This window comes from Typopeltis vanoorti, chromosome 20, assembly GCF_054136105.1.
Source record: "Typopeltis vanoorti isolate ZY-2024b chromosome 20, IOZ_Tvanoo_1.0, whole genome shotgun sequence".
NCBI lineage: Eukaryota > Metazoa > Arthropoda > Arachnida > Uropygi > Thelyphonidae > Typopeltis > Typopeltis vanoorti.
The window spans coordinates 64,818,728-64,841,571 of NC_143568.1; the positions used below are offsets into that span (position 1 = coordinate 64,818,728).

Below are 22,844 nucleotides of genomic sequence, written 5' to 3' on the forward strand. Positions count from 1 at the left end.
ACTAAACTGAAAGAGCATACGATATTGATAGACATATTATACAGCGCACACATCCTTATTGCTTCAATTCCAAATAACAAGGACCGCTCTTGCATATTTGGATCTACCATGTCATATCGCTGATCGTCCGAACAAATAACCGATTGTCATCCTTCCTAAAGAATCCACTACAAAGGAAGGTTTAGGGCTTAGATTTTACTGATAATCACTTTCACTTTATCTGAAACATTGTCAAATGATTATCCATAAATCAAAGCATTTTGCACACATCTGTTAATAATCATGAATAAATTGAAATTTTTATGTGAATCAAACCAAAGAATGGTTAATCAATAGTAAATTAGCATTAATACCATAGGTAGGTGTCAGATAATCCGAAAACCGGCTTTAAAGGACGAATACTGAAATGTTTCGATCCGGATAAGCGTGCATGATGGTCTCACACCGCGCGCGCACGCACACACACACACTTTCATGCTCACAATGAGATTTGAACCTCTAGCCATTTGGTTGTAGATCGTGTTATCTATCCATTCGGCAATCGAGACCAGGAAAGGAATAATCGGATATCTAATACCATAGAATGCACGCCCACTAGACAATAGGATTCATTACTGTCTCGGATTAGGATTTAGATTCAGATTAATTAGCTCTGAATGGAAGATATAAAAATCATATCTATAATAGTTTGTGTTTACGAATATTTGTAATATTTTTAATACACTATGGACATACTTTACGCCTTTTGTAATATTACAGATTTTATTCTCTGAAGTCTACGTATTGTTATCATAACGTATACCAAGGACTTCAGTTTTATATACAAGTAAAAGGTTTACTTAAATTGCTATTTTTTTTATTCAGATAGCCTTGATTATCAAGGAATGTACCGATACCTTAATACACAATGCTTTGGAAGCTGCAAAGAAAGGGAAGACTGTCGACTGTAAGAAGTAAGTAAAAGTATGATATCCTGTTCGTTATTTTTGACTGTGTTATGAATTCACATTATTTAACAGAATATAGTTTATGTTCTGAAACATATTATGTTAATATAATTAGTATTCCACTGAAAAAGGGTTACTAGTATTCAAAATACTTATGTGGAATTTAAGTTATGCAGGCAAAGAAATACATGACAAATAACTGAATTTCTATAGATTATTAACAGTAATAGGTACCCATAAGTCGTCAATAAGCACAATCAGAGCGTTCCATATTAAGGAAGAATGACCTTATAAACCCAAGGTTCATTCTAGGGTTTCACAGCGTGAAACCTATAGATGGGTCAAGCAGCATACTCCGAAAGTGCCCAGAGGAGACTGCATTATTGCTATTCTTAGTTGTATCTTAACCATGATTTCTTAGATTCCACAGCGATTTAGGATTGTTCCAAGATATTAGCAACTGAATGTTTTACCTTTATAACCCTCGTTTCAATGGAAGAATTGCTGGATACTAGCGATACATCATACCAAACAATTTCGTCTTTGTTCGCTGAAGAGGTGCAGTAATCACACTTGAATATTTGAACTGCTAGTTATTATTGATGATAGGAGAGGTGTATTTAACAGAATATACTGATGCACGTACGAAGTGCGTATAATGTTTTTTTATTATTATTTTATTCGTGTGAGGTGGGTTCCCCACGTTCCTCGACCTCCCCTTGGGACTGGTTGAGCCCTCCAAATGAGGAATTAAGTATGTAGTTTTAACTACAGCAGCATGAGTTCACAGGCAAACTTCATGAGTTCATGAGTTTGCCTGCTCTTCGGGGGGACAAAACAAAACGAGTTTCCGGGGGAAACCCTCTACCTCCTTATAATTTCTTGGCCCTTAAGCATTAGGAACACCTAATGTTGAATGGCCAGAAGACTGATATTACTGTTGAATTCTGTGTTACTTATCCTGTGACTATTGTATGAACATGGTTCGGTTGAACTGCTATGATGAAAATGTTTGAGGAAATTGGTGTGAAAAATTAGACTACCCAGCATACGCCATAATCAGAATCAAAATAGAGCAATTTGAAAATAGAATCATGATTAAGCAGGAGATCAACGCTTTAATTTCATTCTAGGAAATGAGAACCATTTTGGCATAGAAATACTCCGGAATATTTCTGTTTTTAACATTCAGTGGAAATTTAGAGAGAAGAGCGTATTTGCAAACCAAACTTCGACTACTCCTTTATTGAGGCTTAAATGGACTCCGGAAATCACAATAATTATTATGACATAATAACCATCTATCAACTGTTAGGAACTAGTGCATCTAGGCAGCATAAACGAAGTGCAAGGGGAGACCTCCATGTAACATTTTAAGGAATACAAATAGAATAACAGTGACTAAATATTTTTGCATAATAATCAACAAATAATGATGGGCCTTCTCTTAATTAGACTGGAAATAATTTTTTCACCTGACTAGCTTTCAATTATATTTAGTGTTTTCTCAATTCAATATTTTTTTTTCGTTAGATTACGTTTCATTAAGACATGAATGAGCTCTGCGTGTTTGATTAATTTAAGAGGTAGATTATATACAACGCTATCTACCTACAAAAAAAAAAAAGTCCAATAAACGCGTGCAATAGAAAAAGTACCACATACAAAAATCACTTCCTTCCGTAGTCGGCCCTTCAGTTGTGGTCAAAACACCAATCGACTTCTTTTCAATCATCAGATCAAGTTGTCGAGAATTATGAATATTTTGATAAGCTATTCTAAGCGCCGGAGTAATCATGCATAGAGAGATTGCCCGACAAGACTTTCTCTAAAGTTGTTACGTAAAGAATTAATAATTTCAGCCTCAGTGAATATTTTCAGTTACTTTTATCGATAATTAATACGAGATTAATTAACAGTAACAAAATAGTTTAGTTTGGCATTTTCCAGGCCTCCATTTAATGATAGCATTAAACATTTCGCTCGCACTTTGAAAGAAGCTTATGTGGTTGATGAAACTTGAGATGCGCGTGTTATAAAATTACTGTTCTGGAAATTATGAATTAATATTTTCCAAAATAAACTCTCTCTCTCTCTCAAAAAAAAAAAAAATATATATATATATATATATATATATATATATATTTTTAAGTTCATAATTATCAAGTACAAATTATGACTCGTGATGTTTTACTACCTAAAATTAATTTTATTACCTAAAATAAGCCCTATTATTCCAGATAAGTAATACTCTTTAATTTATATGCAGTTGCTAAAGTATTGCTGAAGTTCGAAGCCAGATAACTAGGAGAAGACGTCCATGTAACTTATTATGGAATGTCGAGAACAGACCTAGCTTCTCATCCAATGTCTAATCCTCACCTTCTCCTAATATCTTTCAGTATATATCTTACTGAAAGAACAGAGTGTATTCTGCATTGTCTTAAATGAAAATATAACAATGGCACAATAAAATAAAAAGTTATGCCGACTTGGGCGTCGCACGGTTAAAGGGACCAATGTTTTTATCAGGACCAAAACCAAAAACCCACCCACTCGACCTACCATACTCCAACTCATTGTCTTCAGAATTCGAGATAGACACCATAAACATAAGAAACATCAAGAGAAAACAAGTGGAACTGACAGAAATATCAGAGTAGCATCACGTCGACATAATAAATGTCAATGAAACAAACTCAAATAAGATTCTTCTAAATAACAACTACAGGATGTTGCTATTTACAACTATAAAATGGAGAATTAGACTATGACAGTTATTTGTGCCTATTGTTCCATAGGATTAAGAAATTAAGAACTTTTTATAGTCATTGAAGAATTCGACTCTATAAGAAAAATGAAAAAAAAACCATCCTTATTCGGAAATCTAAACAGCAGAGCAGCAAATGAATAGGAGACACAGCAATGTGTTGGAACATTTGAGAAAAATGTGCATAGTTAATGAGCATGGTAAAATAGTATCATAGCTAATTAAGATGGTAACATAGTATCATAGCAAATTAACTAAGTATCATTATTATATGTCCGCCAACATAGAGACGTCTCCATATTCATATGGAAAGAAGTTGCAAGGAATGAGAGACATCAGATTAACTATATCAGTATTATTCGTTCAGGTCAAAGAAGTATTTTGAAGAGAAAGTAATCTCATTTAGTTTTCTGCAAAATAAAATCGAATATTATATTCAAAAGAAAAATATGATTGACTGAGAGTCTTTTACAGGTGACCTGTAGATATGAATATATAAATATCATTGGAGTAAAAATGGAGTTTGGAAACAGTAACCAAATCTTGGAATCCTGGTTTGGTAGCAGATTCTTGATAAAATATTAATTAATTTATCTACTGAGGAAGTAGGTGTCTTCTATCATTCTGAACTCAGCCAAATCCACGTCTCTTTTGATTTATGAGCAAAGACACCCAGTTATTTCGCCGTGTGAAGAGTAAAACATGCTGTCCTATTTAAACTGTTGCCTACAGACCACAATAATAATTGCTTAGAAAGTTGGATAAAATCATTTTAAACATGTGTATATGCTATACTGGAACACTCGTTTCCAATAATTTCTAACAAACCATGCAGAATTCAGTCACATCCGTTCATAACACTATGGCAATAGAAGTGCCTGATTCATCACATTACTAAAGCGGCTTTGTAAATTAAGTATTTCAGTCAACATATTTTAATTACACCTTCTCATATTGAACTTACTTAACTCATTTCAATAATTTTCTTTTTAGGTTATTCGGAGCATTTACGATGGATGCCATATGCTGCAGTGCCTTCGGAGTAAAGATCGACTCTCACAATAACCCTAACAACCCAATGGTCGCAAATGCCAGGAAACTCTTCAGCAGAGATTTTCCTTCAACTTTCGGAATTGCTTGTAAGAATTATAAATTATTTCTTCGCATTATTAGACAACAGTTTGATTTTAGATAATATGAGTCCGATATTTTCAACTGTGTGTTATATTAATTTGAATATATAAAAAAAATTAACGAATACTTTCGTTATTTTTTTTTGTATCATTCCTTTATTTCACCTGTTTATTAATGTTCATTTCGCATTATTTAATCATAATTAATAATAATTATTTTAATCTTACTTGATTCTAATCGACAAAGCTTTCTGAGTGTTTTAGAACCAAGTAAGCAAATAGTGTTTGTCTTTGAAATTTAAAAATTCTGAACTTGATTAGGAGTTACAGAAATACAAATCCCCATTTCTTTCTTGCTGCATTATTTACATAGCACAGAACTATTTCCAAAAGCTCTAAGATTTGCTACTTAATAATACTTTAGATTAAAATATTTCAGTACTGGCAGATTTAAGGTCTACAATTTATTTTCGTAGACACTCTGCACAATTTTGTAAAGTTTGAAGTCCGGGAGACAAACACTGTGATTAAAAACTACCTGATGAAGAATTTTGGACTTCACTGTTTTCGTCCACAATTGTAATATAGACACAGCTCCTTCAATCGCACTTATGAAAAAAAAAAAATAGTTAGTAAACATTAGCCTCCAAGGTATTTATTTTTGGTCTCTGATATGAACAATTCGTAAAGCAGATTTATAAACAAAGAACGGATCAAAATGATTTCAAAGTTTTTGATAAAAGGTTCAATATGGTGATCTTAAAAATTTAATTTTTCTGATTTTTAAGGTTGACTTCTTACTGAAATATCCAGATTACAAGATCAGTAGTTATCAGTCACGCTGATTAATCGCAAAATTTATTTCTTCCATTAGTACTGTTCCCGTCACTTGGAAAGCTACTTGGTTTGGCCGTCTTTCCACAAGAAGTCGTTAATTTCTTTCGAGACGTAGTCTATCAAGTAATCGGTAACAGGAAACAGCAAGTGAAGGTAATGTTAGACACAACTGAATTATGTGCATGGAATTTAAGATATCTAATTTAAGTCAGATTTTTCGACGAATAATCAAAATCCAACTCTTCTCAATATCATATCCAAAAGGTACTTGAAAATAATATTTATTATTAACAATTATTTTAACGAGTGTTGCTAATTCTCGAGAAATTACTGACATGGATTAATTTAATATCAGTATTATACAATGATTATTAACTTTTGCCACTCTTCTCCTTGTTGCTGCGTTTTCTTCCATATTTCAACTTTTACATTTTTTTTAAAAAAAAATATTTTACATATTGTCAACTAATGATTCCATCGTTATTCTGAAGCCAAAACGAGATTGAAACTATTTTAGCTTGTAAGTTAAAATTCTGCGATAAATAGGTAACATTTAAAATAATAATATTAATAATAATTTTTTAAACATTTTATTATTTCTCAAATAAATTACATACATACAATAATATTTTTTTCATTAAAATTATGATTACATATTTAAATTACATGTGATACTTACATATGATACATACGAGTACATACATTACATATGACGCATAATCCTTTTTCATTATTGAAATTATGATTACATGTGGTGATTACATATTTACAACAGGTAAAGTTCTGTTTTGTTTATATTTTGGTAACAATGATATTCGTAAAGATTTTTCTTTTTTTTTGTATAATGTATTAATAATAATTACAATAATTGGTAATTTATTGTTTCTAAAGTTGAATAATATTGCTTTTTTAAAGCATTTATACATTTAACAATGAGTTATATATATTTACAATTTTCATTTAGTGTAGTTAAGCGCAGCAACTACTGAATTTAATTGTAATATATGGATATATATTTTCTTTTTGTTAATCTTGGTTGAGATGTAATTTCTCAGCTTTCATCCTCGAAGCTTATTTGTAAGCTTATCTGAGGATGACACCAGTTAGTTATTATTTATTGGTTTGCTTGCTGTGTTGAGAAGTAGGCTCATGTTTGATAGGTCTGATTTCCACTACAGCTGTAGCTTCCGAAATTCTCTCACGCGCACGCGCGCGCACACACACACACACACACACACACACACACACACACACACACACACACACACACACACACACACACACACACACACACACACACACACACACACACACACACACACACTATCTAACCCAAATCGTTGCCTAAAGTAGGAATATATTCTACTTCTTTTACAGTGAAAAGAATAGAATCTGTGTCAAAATAAAGAACACGTTTTTTGCAATTTCTGGAGTTGTTCGAGTGAACAAATTCTTCCATATGAAGTAACAAATGAACCTATCACACACTTCCCATTAACATTAGAATTTATGCACTCTGATACACAACAATAATGTTCCCGATGACACAAACTGAATGTCTTCGACTGATCGAGACGTAGCAGTCACCAATTGTAGAAGAGTTTCATAATCGTTAACGAAATCCATCTTTGTGCGCTCACGTGACTGACAAAACCTTCCCCCAGCTGCTTCAAGAGAGCCTTTCCTATTGCTCTTAATCCGAATTAAATTGGACTTCATCAACAGACAAGTTTATGTTTTCACGTTTCCTGAATTTTTATCTTCAGAGGTGTGCACGTGGGAAGGAAACCCACTGTTTGCGTGTTTCATGGCGAGAAAATAAATGATCGATGTAACCTCCAAATAATTCCCCTACATCAAATGTTTCGGTGTAATGCCAAATTTCATAAATCTTTAATAGTTGATATCCGTATTTCAAGCCTGTGTAATGTTCTACAGAACTCCAAACACCGGTGATTGCTATCAAATTGTCAGTATGTTCACACATTGAACTCTGCATTAAGGATGCACGTTAAGACAAGCTTAACGTGCATCCTTAACTGGGTGGACTGGGTGGAACAGATTACCAGGTGCGATCACTTTTGCCCGTATGATTCCAAAATAACGATCGATTTCATAAGAAAAGTTCTTTGTTATTATTTGAGCTTGTTTCTTCGGATACCTCATTTTTTATTAACAAAAGGATGGAGAGTGTTGAAATCGACACACGTGAATATTTTGTCGTCTTTGGTTTCGAAATATAAACGTGTTGCATCTGTTCTTCCTCCGTACAAAGCATCAAGGGATGAAATAAAGGGAGGAAAACTGTCTTCATCTTCGAAAAATTAACAGAAAACAGGATCACATTTCTTAACTTCTTGGAGATCACATTCCCAAATGTCGATCAAAATTAATCATACCAATACATGCATATGAAAGGAAATAAATGAATATAAATGAATGTGAAAAATTAAAAAGTATATTACCGTTGGTTGTTGAAAACAGTGATGATTATCAAACTGGGTTCAGAAGATATCGGTCCACTGTTTAACAAATGTTAATATTTAGACTTAGAATATATTACTCATTTCGACCTATTCTTTTATACGGAATTGCAATCAGTATCATCTCAGTCTGCAAGGTCTAATGAAATCAGAACTTGAAATTTTAGAACACTTTGGCATGTAGAAAGAATGGGTAACGTGGGAATTGTTGAAAAAAGTAGCCAATAGAAACCAACCCAGAAGACCCACACCGTGCCAACATTACTTATGAATTCCACATAAATCGAGTTAAATTAGAATTATTGATACCACTTTGATCTTTGGATTCCAACTTTAAATTTAATTTACCACCTGTTGAAAATGATACGCAAGTGGTTGAATTAAATCCATTTGTTGAATTTTGTTTCATAAATATTTTAATGTATTCTTCCAAAGTAAATTTCCAGCAATAAGTCTATCTCTTAGATTAAGTTCCTTCATTTCTGAAGTCAGGCTAGTACCAGTAATGAATTAGAGGCACATCACATATTTTGCTACGTTATCTATTCTGTTACATTAGCCCTGGAGAACTGCTCAAATCATCGAAGTGTCTTGTATTGCTTTGTTGTTGTAATTCATATATTAATTTCTAGCATATTTATTGATCTCCTAAGTACTGTAGTTATGAAGATTTGGTTTCATAGGCATTTACACGTGCTATGAATAACCTCCGTTTCTAGACTTAAAAAAAAGTCCGCGTGATATGCATTTCATGCGTCTAACACTAAAACCTTTTAAATCACTTGTACATTTTTAGTTTTCTAGATAGGCTAAGGACTAGATATCGGACCACATTTCTTTGTCTACACGCTAAACGTGGATGAAGAATATTCCAGCCTCTACTAAGCAGTTTTTAGTCTCAAACCGAACATTCATTTTATCTACAATTTAAGCATATTCACATAACATCAAATTTAAAATTTTCCATCTGAACTAAAAATTCTACTTTTGACAAAAGGTATACTTGGAATATATAGACAAAGTGTTTTATAAAACATTTTCTGAATAACAGCGCACAACATTAATTTTGTATTAAAATTCTATTAGTTTAAGACGACACAAAAATAATAAGCATTCATTTTAGGCGTAAAACTGCATAATTATTTTTTTCAGCCTCAAAATGACTTCCTTCAGATGATGTTGGAAGCTACGAAGAAGACACAGATCGAAGAAGTTGAGAAAACTGAATCCGAAGCAGACATATATCAGGAAAAGTTTCATTATGATCCTAAATATAAAGGTAAAAATTTCATTCTACTATTCGAAAACATTTTATTACTGCTATCATTTTATTGTTTCGAAGTCTACATGTTTCCGTCTTTTTAATACTTCTGTAGTGAGTTGTTAGGTGTTTGGAAAGATGTTGAAGGATCGAGGCATATTTGTTGGATTTTAAACACAGTGTCGAATGGGAAGATTTTAATCCTACAAAACAGAGACCCTAGCTAGTAATTAAACACATTAGTAGATGAACTATCCATAACCTGAATTACCCTTATAAGTCCAGTTACTTGTCTGCAAAAACAGTTCGTTGGGCCTATACTTACAGAAAGATGGGAATGGAATAATTTAATTTCTTTCATAAATCAAAATTGTTTTTTTAGAAAAGCCGCAATGGAAACTGGTTACTACTGGCATCGGTAAAATAATAATAGTAATAATAATCAGATATCACATCATTAAAATAAAATACATTAAGATGAAATTTGAGAATATGAAAATATAACACCAACATACGGTGGCTACGTTAGTTCAGATAACCGCTGTTATCTGAACTAACGTGTATTCTTCTTGCGGGTTTCTGCTGACGGAATAAGATGGTTAATTACAATTAACCATCTTATTCCGTCGAATGGTTGCACAATAAAGGGTGGATCTACGCATTAGTGAATAGAAAAATAGAATGTTGTATCGCTCCGCTTGTATACATTCATCGATAAATGAATAAAAATTCGTTCCAAAAATTCCTTTACATCAATGGATTTTCTACCTCCCCTTTCATTGTTTCAGATCCTAACGAATGGTGGAAATCATCATTTTGGAAACGTAAATTGTGTTGAAATAAATGTTGGGACAGCAACGTGTTTCATTATATCATGACAATAGCGTGTAGACGCTCTTTGCTGCGTCACACTTTTATTCATGTAAGCACCACCGAACAGTGATATGTTTTGATTCGTTCTTATTTTTCTACGAAAGAGTCTGGAACTCTTTCCACACTAACATCAGAAGTCGTAGACTCTCTCCGAACTGTAGCAAGCTTTCGAGCACTTATTTTGTCCTGTGATGTTTGGTTTGTTTTCTTTGAAGCAGAACATTTATATTTCCATCGGCTGATAATACTACTGATTAATGACCCTTACGGTTGACTTTCGGTCGTGTTATCACTTACTGATAAATTTATATAGTTTGGCAATATGAAAATAGCTCTTTGGGAATCTGTCATTTCTTTTCCCAGTACTTGCCATTGACACTCTACAGATGTATAGTCGGCTCTATAAACATCTCATTGCTTTATATATATAATCCTTTATATAGTCCTAATATTTATTTCAGTATAGCTTACATTACCCTAAAATATAAATAAGAAGTCTGAGTGAAAACTGTTTATTTTCCTGGGAATATAAACAGAATATATATATACTATACTATAGTATAGTTACTTACTATACTATAATGTTTAGTAACATCATATGTGGCAGTATTCAAACATGATTACTTTCCCCGTAGATGATTGAAACAAATTATATACACAATGGCTTTTCTTAGCTGTGTATTAGAATTTCTGCCACCTTTGAGTAGCGAAATTCCCAATGCATCTCGTCTACTTGCAGAGGAGAGGCATTGAAATATTAAAGAAATATAAAATATGCTTACATCAACTCTTGCCGATTTTGTTGGCTGCGTGGTTGTGGTCATCGCTTAAGCTTCCGAATAATAGTCTACATGCGGAGGTCATCAAATCCAATTGCTGAATGAAGTTTGTGAATCTCTTTAAAAAGTAGATGAAGTTAATCTAGCGAGCGAAATCTCTGTCCTGCTTATTGGGGATCTGAAGTAACTTGAATTGGTTTCGTTAGATAATCCGATAAGCATTTCCTGATATTTAATTCTTAACCAGTACACTTTTCGTGCAATATTTTGTGGATGGAATTATATTAAAAGAAGTTGATTGTATTTCAAAGTTGCAAGCGTACAATGAAAGATATAAGTAACATTTTTGCTTTCGTCTTTCGGCCGATGTACTGTACACATATAATTATGATTTATTTACTTTTCCACACTAGATATGAACAGATATTCGAGATGGCATATTAGTTGACATTTCAGCGAATCTCTCCATAATAGGGCTTCCAACCTTAGCACCTATCTACAATACTACAGCAGCATTTTTCTCAAAGTGTGGTACGCGTACCCCCCGGGAGTACTCGAAAGGTCTTCAGGAGTACGTATTAATGCATGAAATCATTATTAACAAAAAATAATTATTTTAAACGTATATATTTCTCAATAAATTATATATTATATATGACTTCTCTTACTCATATTGCGGGTTACTATCGCCACGACGTGCACGTCCTGGCGATAATAAATCGCTTCCTGCAGTAAACAACACGCCCTGCCCAACAGCTTCATTATACTGAAGATACAAGAAAAACAATTTGTTTTATTGTATTACTGAATAAGGTACAGAGAGAGAGAGAGAGATTTACAGTCTGTGTAATATATTTCTCAACAAATAGTGCAATTAGAGACAATTGAGACAGAAACGGCGCTAACTAATGAATCAGTTTCTGTTGGAGCGCATCTGCCCTCCAACAAAAACTGCTGTATAGACTCAAGCAAAACCATATGTTGCCAGTGCGACATATGGTTTTTCTTGATACCACCCCGTCGTGAATGTGTTAAAACTAAGAGATATATAGTGAACGTGTTTCAGATATTAGGGAATTCGGTTGAAGATTATTAGCATTTCAACTCAACTGTTGGCTTGCCTTTGTGTCTGGTTTGCGCGATCTTTTGTTAATACCACTCCAATCATATGCACTTCTTCATAGCTGCTCTATCTCTACTGGCCTACCATTTATGTCTATTTCTCTTCTTTCACTTCTCATTAGTCAATTATGAAGGATTGTTCATTATGTGAAGTGTGAGTTATAATATAAGTCACACGTTTTTAAGTGTGTGTTCCGAAAATCACTCGAATAAATCTCGGTCACCACGATTTTTTAACTTTCAAATTCTTAATTATGGATCGTTGATTAAAGACCGGATTTATAAAACGCACAAAAGAGAGCAATATAGCAAATACTAGCTGCAAGCAACAAGAAAATGTTGATATTGTATCTGGATCAAATGAAATTGATAAAAGTGTGTCGTCTGACATCTCTAGAGAACCAACTAGGAAGAAGATGAAAATTCTTCGTAAGTGTGATATGAAGTAATTGAAATGTCGATTTTCATGGACGGGAAATTAACAGGAACCTATTTCATAATGTGTCATTTGTGGTGAAACTTTAAAAAATGAAAGTTTTTAAAATGAAACAATCCAATTTAAATCGCCATTTTGAATCGCAAAATAATGATTATGATGATAAATCTGTAGAAATGTTTTCAAATAAACTAAAAATGCAAAAGAATCTTAAAACATGATGTCGATCGTGTTAGATAGTGAAAATATGAAGGTTATAGAAGCTTCATATCGTGTGTCGCTATTAATAGCAAAAAGTGGCTCAGCAGAAACAATTGGAGAAACTTTGGTCAAGCCTGCGGCAAAAATAATAGCAGAAATTAAGATCGGAGGTAATGGAAAAAGGTCTTTTGATCTTATTTGCTTTCAAATAGCAGTGTTCATCGAAGAATCACTGAAATTGCTGAAAATACAAAACAAACATTATTATCCGATAAACGTAAGAGTCGTTATTATGCAGGTCGATGAATCCACCGACATTACAAATTTGGCAAATCTTCTAGTGTTCGTTAGGTACGGAAAAAATAAAAATCTTCATGACGACCTTATATATTGTCAACCCTTGCCAGAACATACAACAGGAGAAGAAATATTCAACAATATATATATATATAGATTTATGCACCAAAACAAGCTTGATTAGAAAAGTTGTGTCGGAATAAGCACGGACGAAGCGAAATCCATGGTCGGATCTAAAAAAAGGCTTGTGTATGCAGCAGGCGACACGCTGCTGCATACACAGGGAGGCTTTGACTACACATATGATGTCTACAGACCTACGAAAAGTTCTGGATGAAGCTTCACAAATCATAAATTATATTAAAGGCCGTTCTTTAAATGCCAAACTTTTCTCTCAGCTTTGCAAAGAAATGGGAAGAATTACATTCAACGTCTTTCCATATCAATGTTCGTTGGCTTTTTCGTGGGAAAGTCCTTACTCGTTTATTTGAACTTGGAATGAACTACAAATGTTTCTTGATGAAAAGTTTGAATTGCAAGTTCAAATGAACAAACTGATAATGATGTGAAAATGACTAACATGCAGCATTCACAAAGCTTATAAATGAATCTAGAAAAGTATTTCCCTGAATTAGATATTAATATTGAGTAGACAAGATAACCTTGAAATAGCAGCAAATCTATGACAAAGGGTCTGTCGCCAAAAGAAGAATAACAACTTTTAGAAGTAACTTCTGGTGGTTTCCTAAAAAATAAATACAACTAAAATGCGTTATCATATCATTTTGGCTACAAATACAAAAGAATTTCCAGAATTAACGGATAAAACTCTAAGGGCCATTTTTCCACTTCCAAGTTCATGTCTATGAGAAGATGGATTTTCGGCCCTTGTAGTTATTAAGACCAAGAAGACGAACTACATTATAGATGTCAAACCGCATCTGAGATTGAAATTAACAACTACAGAGCCAACGTTTGCTGAAATTTTATCCCACCATACGCAATTTCATTTCTTTCATTGATGATAAATTATTTAAATTAAGTAAAAATTTACAGTATCTTTATAAATTTTGTTCTATTAAAAATAAATCATATTTTTTGTTTACATGAACATCTAAATTCAAATAAAATAGACATCTACAATGCAATATACTTTATTTAATTATTTTGATAAGAGGGTACTTGGTAATAATGAAAATTTAAGAAGGGGTATCCGGATATCTGAAGTTTGAGAAACACTGCTCTACAGGAATACTGTGTTTGAGTTGCCTGAGAAGCAGAGATTAGGGTTATATCAAAACCCGCGGCGTCGGTGAATAAGCTATTCTAAACTTTTGCTCCGGCATTTTGTCGTTATTGTGAGTGTTTATCATCAAAATTAATCATTAAGTGAAATCTTAACAGCGGTTACTAAGGATCGGATTACTTCTGCACAACCTGTAACTACTTATAGTGCACTAAATCAGATATGTGTAAGCTCCCGCTATGCCTTCCGTACGAAACAAAGATGGCTGCAACAAAAGCCAACGACGAACGAGCGCGCGGTGTCTCGTCAGCGCAGAGCCTTCGATCGCCGCCGAAAGTCCCTCACCGAGCAGCAGCAGCTGTAAAACTGGAGTCACAGATAATAATAATAATAATAATAATAATAATAATAATAATAATAATAATAATAATAATAATAATAATAAAGGTATTTCTCTGAGTTCTGTTGCCACTGGCTGCACGTTTCCCACCTAAATAGAGAAATCGGTACACCAGCTATTTATCGACCTCAACGAGCCCTTTTCCCTGTTCGCTGTGCCCCCTTCTGGAAAACAACTCCTGAACATGGTAAACGAGTCGAAAACCTCGAACAGCACATCGACACTATGAATGGAACTTTTTCTTCCAAAATACGAGCAGTGGAAGCTAAGCTCGAACAAATGGATGACCAGAGTCGCAACGCAAGGTTACCTCCCACGAATGAGCTAAGTGACCTAATAACGTTAACGGTACACGACTCGATAGAGGACAAAAACAAAAAATTTAACGCCGATATTTTGAACTTTCCGAACCGAAAACTGAAAATCATTAACAGAAGACATCAGCAAATTATCAGAAGAATGTAACATCGATTCTAAAAAATATCGTCAGGTGCCATCGTTTCAGACCCATAAATATAAGAAAGGACGGAACGAACTTTCCATGTCTAGAAAAAGTGATTGGTGACATTCCGACAAGCACATCGAAATTAATAACAGCGATCAACCAGTTCAAACACACTTCTCCCGAATCGCGCATACGTGCTCGACAAGACTAAACATTTGCACAAGAGGAACAAGGACGCCATCTTCGAATATAACTTGAAGAAAAACGTCAAAATAAAGACACCAGTTGGATCATCGACTGTATGCAAGTTTTTAGTGCGGAAATCAAGTGATATCTTTTGGAGAACCAGGATTTAGTCGCCCCATAGTAGCCACCATTCCCTATGTAGGAAATGTGCAATACCCTTGTGGTCAATTATGTGCCTCACATAACATTTCATATTCACATTGCTAACATCCATGGCCTAAACTCCAACTTTAAGTGTCCATTACCACCATCAGTCTACCAAATCACACCTACTCTTTCCGGAAGAAACTCGAATCTCACCTTACCCATCTCAACACTATTTATCTCAACCTTTCAAACTACACACTCTTTTACTTCTTTCGACCCAAGGGTAGTGTCTGCGCATACATTCGCACTGACATACCTTGCCAGTGAGCAACAACCTAGGATCGCACAACTTTGGCCTTCTTTGAATGAAAATATCCCTTCCCCACTCAGTCAAATTTATTTTCTGTCTCTATCGCTCCCCCAAAGCAATCAACCTTTCTGAGCTCTTTAATTGTCTATTCATAAAATTGATTTTCTGAAGTCCCACTTTCCCAACAGTGAAATTATCCTCCTAGGAGATTTTAATGTCCACAACACTAGCTGGCTTTCCACCTCCAGTTGTACAGATCTTGCAGGAAGAGATGCTGAAACATTTGCTGTCACTAACGACTTTACATAACTTGTTCAGATGCCAATTAGAATACCAAATAACCCGAATTACTCCCCAAAAACCTAGATCTCTTCCTTACCAATGACCTTCCATACACAGTAAAAGTAGTAACGCCCCCTAGGTAATTCTGACCATAATCTCCTCCCCCATGCAACAACGCTTACACAGATACTCCCATACAAGAGTAGTTTGCCATTATTTTACTTACATCAAGGTAATCCTCACTGGCATACATTCCCCACACTACTCTGAAACTCTTATTCCCTAACTAAACCCTGGTTCTCCAAAAGATGTGCCAAGGCTGTACAAATGAAAAATCAAAAATACCATAACTGGCTCCAATCAGGAAGCCCATCCTCCTTTAGGGTTTATACTGAAGCCCGAAAGAGATGAAAAAAAAATCAATGCTTCCAAAACAGATTTGGAAAGAGCAAAAAAGAAAAAACTAGCAGCCTGCCCAAACGGCAGCAGAGCTTTTTGGTCCCTCGCCGAAGCAATTGACTCTAAATTCTGACCAACACCATTCCCACCCCTATCATACCTGGTTCTATTGCATCATCACCCACATAAAAAGCTAATCTTCTGGTTTGAATCTTTGCTTTCAATTCATGCATAACTGACAATGGTAAATGTCCCCCAACTATTCCAGATGTTCAACATGCAATTCCTCCTATATCCTTTTGCCAACAAGAGACCAGAAAAATGTTGTCCAAATTACACACAGAAAAGTCTCCTGGCCCTGAAGGCAATTCTCCAATTGTCCTAAACGTTTGTCCACCAGAATTGACTCCAATCCTATGTTGTCTATATAGAAGCTCTTACTGCATTGGTATATATCCCACAACCTGGAAACTGGCCTATATTCAACCCATTCCCAAGAAGGGCTGTCCGACTACCGCCGTATCTGACTTACCTCAGTCCTGTCTAAAGTAATAAAAAAAAAATTAAATTCCTAATTCCAACACAAACTTGAAGACGCCCACCTAATAAACGATCGCCAGTACGGATCCGTTCCTGCCGATCTCAGCTCACATATGTTACTCATCTCTGGACAAATGCCATGGAGAAGTTTGGAGAATCTCAAGCGGTTGCACTTGATATCCCCAAAGACCATAGTCTGGCATAAAAGCTTACTAAGTGAACTACCATCATTTGGTCTGTCTCAGGACTTGTGTAGTTGGAATGCCATCAATACACACACACACACACTTACCAAATAGTAAGCTATTTGGACGGACACTGTACGCGATGGTGGATGGTTCCTTAGCCTATCACCATTCAACTAATTTGTGAAGTCTAAAATTTTGCAACAGGATAATTCTAATTTATAATTATCAAAAAGGCTTTCTATATTTTCGAATTCTATGAGATATTTTATTACCAATTTAGTTTTTAATTTGTATTCTTTTTTAGGTTCACATTACTTTTAATTCAGTTAAAACAATATGATGTAATATAATATTTGTTTTAAAAAAATTCTAATACAGACAACACTTTTCATAATCGCTGCATGCATCACAAGGAAATCAACTACTGACTAACGTTATTATTCAATTAAACTTACAGTACTTTCTCACGAGGAGCTGGTGGCTCAATGTTTTCAATTCTTCGTTGCTGGATACGATAACACCGCATCTACGTTGTCTTTTGCTGCATACAACTTGGCTTTACATCCAGAATGTCAGGAAAAGCTTATCGAGGAAGTGGATAGGATCTTCGACAAATACGTATGTATCCCCTGTCTCTTTCTCTGAAGCATATTTAAATTGCAAAGAAAGTGACTTAGCAAATAAGCTTTAATTGACTAGTCTAAATTATAATAACGATAATCTTTGATAATACTTTTTCTATGTCATTTTCAAATGTGGTTACTTTTACTGAAAATTGAATTACAACCGACTTTCTTTTCAGAACAACAATAGCGATTCGAGAAACACAGAACTGTTATGTATTTTAATGTAAAAGATAAAGAGGATTATATTGAGAAGTAAATAAGCCACATTTTCGTCTCAAGTATAAATTCTACAAATATCGTAATATAGCCCTAACATAGTCCTTGTCAAGCCATTTGCTAAAGACACATTTATAAACAAAAACTTACAAACAAAACGGATTTCTCTCCTCCAACACTAGAGAAAGTGTGTGCATGAGGTACATTGCAAAAAGCATACCTGTCTATAGGACAGCCAATTTTTATGATTGCAACTGCAATGTCTGTTATTATTGATTATTCCTTAGCCGATTTTTATCTTGAGGGATAATAACCAGCCTGATTGGATGCTTTCCCTCTGGTACCTTTGCGACTGGCTCTCATTTAATAAACCATTTAAATATTCTTGGCGTTCTAGTGTATATTCAAATCCAGGTTATTCTATGTGTTATTTGGATTGGGGAAAGGCAAATATAATTAGGCTCCGATTTAAAATATACAAGGTTTTTATTGTGCTTATTTTCAAGCATAAATAAGCCTACGAAAAGAACAAATTAGCAAAATAATCTAAAATCCAAAGTTTTTATCTGTACTTTGATTTCATTAAAGTCTGATCAGCTAGGCATGAGAAATATTTACTTCCTGTATATATACAACTCCCACAAACAAGAGACCACATGGTCTATAACAAATAAATGCAATAAGACTTAAGATTCTTACCGAACACTGATACATCTAAAGGGTAAAATTCATTTTTTGTTTCTTTGCTTGTTTGTTTAGGGAATACAAATGGGGTACGACGTTTGTGGTACGAAGTGAATTTGTAAAGAACAATTGCAATATTTGTAAATAGATGGCTATCAACTTAATACTTCACAGTGCTGAAATATAAGGAATAACGTTATAACTTTAGAAGTGAATTCTATTTTTTTTTCATTACTTCTAGGGAGAAATCAATTATGACACCGTCAGCGAAATGAAATATTTGGATTGTGTTGTTTCCGAAATTCTACGAATGTATCCTCCTGCACTAAGGTAATATGCATTTTCTTTATTGTGTGTAAAAAGAGAAATAATTATTATTATAATCTGTGTCATTAGAATGTGTCTCTGTGTATTTCAAATTTTGATATCAAATTATCTTACATGAACTCTTCCTGATCACAATTATAGCAGTGAATCAAAGGCAAATTATGAAACTTAAAAAATGGCACCCCCCCCTCATTCTAGCAACTGCCTCTATCAAATATATGTATATAACTATGAACAGATAGTATAGAATTTTCTTAGTAATGGTCGTCTTATTCGCTTCGAAAAAAAAGCAAAATTCCGGACACTTTAGCAATATACAATTAGTACGAACAGGTGTATCTGAATGTCCGGTATGTCAACATTTAGCTTTGATCACTTCCTACACCTTTTGAGGGGACTCACCAGCAATGTGCGGCAGACATCATGTGGAATATGTCTCCATTCCTCCCTCAAAATAGCACTGCATTCAGCGACAGATTGAGAATGTCCTGCTCTGGAGCTCAATTGCCACTCCAATTCGTCCTCCCACTGGTTTTCCATTGGGGTGAGGTCAGGGAAGTCGTTTAACACCAATATCTCGATATCATTCCGTAACAGCTCCAGCTTTGTGGCAGTGTGTATGTCATCTTCCATAAAACTACATAGTGTAGGCTCATTTACAGTATTGATTTATCCAGAATATCAAGGTATTCAGCTGCCTTCATTGAACCAGAGACAACGACCAGTAGTCCCTCTTTAAACCAGCTGAATGCACCCAACATTACTCCTCCACCACCAAATATTACTGTAGGTACAACACACTGTGGTAACAAGCGTTCACCCGGCTGCCTCCACACCCACACCGTGCCATCAGACTGGAAATAAGTGAACTTTGATTCATCGCTTCCAAGTGCCGCTTTCCACGGGAAAATGTCTAGTTCATATGTCCTTTTCACCAGCCCAGACAAGACCAGCGGCCTTGTTCGTTTATATGATATACGGCACACAAACCGAATATCATAAATACTCTTCTGATAAAACCCAGTAAATCAAGTTCTTTTTGTACAGTATAAGTGCTCCCAATGGTGGTACTGGCGATCTGGATCTCATCACGGATGTTCTGTGCCGATTATACCCGGTTTTTACTAGCCAGCGGTTTTAGCACCTTCCGGTCTCTGTCAATCATTTTCAACGGCTTCCCTAGGAACTTTCCTCCACTAGAGATGCCAGAACGTCTCCATTTTTTGATCACATCGCTAGCCGTTGATTTTGGATAATCCAGTTGAGCGGAAATGGAGCATATGGACATACCAGCAATGTGACAGCCCAGGAGGACACCATTCTCGAAGTCTCCGAGTTCACGTCGTGTTGCCATACCACCTGTATTAGACTGCTACAATGAAATACTGCTTCCTATTATCTGTACTCCGGTTTTATGTTATTAACAAACCTGAAATGTATATATATATATATATATATATATATATATATATATATATATATATATATATATATATATATATATATATATATATATGCGTGTGTGTGTGTGTATTGATAAAATTAAAAACAATAAAAAGTATTTTATTATGGAGGTAAATTTTTTAACTCTACCGTAAACAATATCGTGATTGGGCGACGGTTTATTGATTTTTCTTAATATTTTTATTTATTTTTCACGTTTGTGTTATTACTTCACTCCTATGGTGCTTAGTCTCCTTCTCGAAATGTTCTCCATTCAGAATAGTCTAGGAGTGCTGGAGGTAACCGACAGATATCTGGCTCCCTTAAAATAGTAGGACGTGACAAGCACAAATTACTCTTACTTTCACTAGGTGTAATGGATACTGTGATAGTATCCATTACACCTGAAGATATCACTAAATGAAAAATTTACTGTACTGCTGAATTCTTATACAAAGTTCGAGTAAATTTTATTTTAAAATTTATTTACTTTGTGTTTATTTCTCTACAGTATTGAACGAAGAGCAGAGTATGACTATAAATTTGGAGACACTGGAATTGTTATCCCCAAGGGCATGATTGTTGGTATTCCAGTGTATGCTATGCATTACGATCCCGAACACTATCCTGATCCAGAAGAGTTTATTCCAGAAAGGTAAGATTATTGAAATTTTCCCTCTGCGTTTAAAATATTACGATTCATGATAGCTGTATAAAGTAAGAATTTCTTTCGATGCTCATTGAGTTAACTGCTACATTTTAAGGTGCTACAATATAATGGCATCTTTGAAAATTTCTAGTCCTCTTACGACGCACACGCGCGCACACACACACACAAACACACACACACACACACACACGCACACACACACACACACACACACACACACACACACACACACACACACACACGCGCGCTAGCGCCAGATCAGGTCACCACATGTAACCAATATAGTTCCAAAGAATTTCTAAGGAAATTTGGTTTCCTACGGAAAACACTTACTTCTTGGAATACTGGAATTATTTCTCGGAATTTTATTTATGACTAAAGATTTAATACAGTCTTATTGGGTGAAAGGTTTCGCAAAATTCATGTGTAAAATTTCATAACATTGATTATGTTTTGCATGGTAACTGTAATTCAAAGTTATCTATCATTGCATCCATCCTTACTACGTAAACATAGTTGGGCTGCTGTTCCATAATGAAAACAAAATATCATCGCAACCAAATATATTCAAAATCAACTGTGATTACTGAATAACAAATTCTAAGCTTATCTTATTCTAGAAATTAAATATCTCATAAGACATTAAACCGATCCGCAGCATTCTGTACATCTCTGTTACTAAAATAATTCACAAGGGAACCGTAACCATTATCCTGTCGAAACTTTATGTTACACTTTGTTCATTTATAGCGCATATCAAAGAAATTAAGCTGCCACCATTTCCAATAGTACATTTATCGAAATGGGTGACAAATAGTTTGTTAGCTTCTTGCTTGAAAACTATAAGTCTCAGACTGGTACTGGGAGCATTCTAGAGTGTAAGAATGATGGGCATACGAAAGCACTAAGCAAACTGAAACAGCCCTTCATCTTTGGTAATATATTAATTCATGTTCGTACTCCTGATGTAATATCGTATATTCACATGCGAAACTTCCTTCATCTGAGTACTTCGATTTTAATGTGTGTGTGTTTCTGTCCTGAAGAAATAGTGGATTAAACTGAGGAGAACGAATGGCATGAAAGGCGCAGAATAATCTGTGTCTACAAAATATCAAAATATTTTTTCCACTTTACCTTGGAAAAAGAAGAGACGCCATGTTTGAAATGTCCCAAAAGGTCTTGCATAGCCGCAACCTACAGAAAGAAACCAAGAAAAGCACTTTAAACATTCATCTTTCATTATACAGGGTTAGCCTAAAAGAAATAGACAGTTTAAACGCTTTATAAATTGAAATTTGTTTGTTACATCAGAAAGCATTTAATACTGGTGCATAGAAAAAGTCTTCAAGTTTCCTCCGTAATTGAAACCGGTAATGTTCCCTTACCAGTTGCAATTATTGCAAAACCTCACTGAAAACGACAAAACCGCCGTCACTTATTTTGTATGGACATGCAGCAACGGAGTGAAGAAAGTGATGAGATCTTTGACCGGCTAATTTTCGGTGAAAAATCAACTTTCCACATTAGTGGTACAGTGAACAAACACGACGTTCGTATATGGGGAACTGAAAACCCGAGAGCTGTAGTGGAGCA

General features: G+C 34.7%; 1 protein-coding gene across 2 annotated transcripts in view; it reads left to right on the plus strand.

Annotated features, from left to right (window-relative positions):
* Positions 1-22,844, plus strand: part of LOC150095514 (cytochrome P450 3A8-like) — a 79,082-nt gene that overhangs the window by 11,616 nt on the left and 44,622 nt on the right. The window contains exons 6-12 of one of the 2 annotated variants that reach the window (XR_016550097.1): positions 865-953; positions 4,711-4,856; positions 5,725-5,840; positions 9,323-9,449; positions 17,740-17,900; positions 19,050-19,138; positions 21,090-21,233. Coding sequence is in view for 1 of the 2 variants with exons in the window: in XM_090410797.1 (XP_090266923.1) it covers positions 865-953; positions 4,711-4,856; positions 5,725-5,840; positions 9,323-9,449 (478 nt within the window). In the remaining variant the exon portion in view is untranslated. The remainder of the gene's footprint in view (positions 1-864; positions 954-4,710; positions 4,857-5,724; positions 5,841-9,322; positions 9,450-17,739; positions 17,901-19,049; positions 19,139-21,089; positions 21,234-22,844) is intronic. The other variant, XM_090410797.1, reaches the window with a different exon arrangement.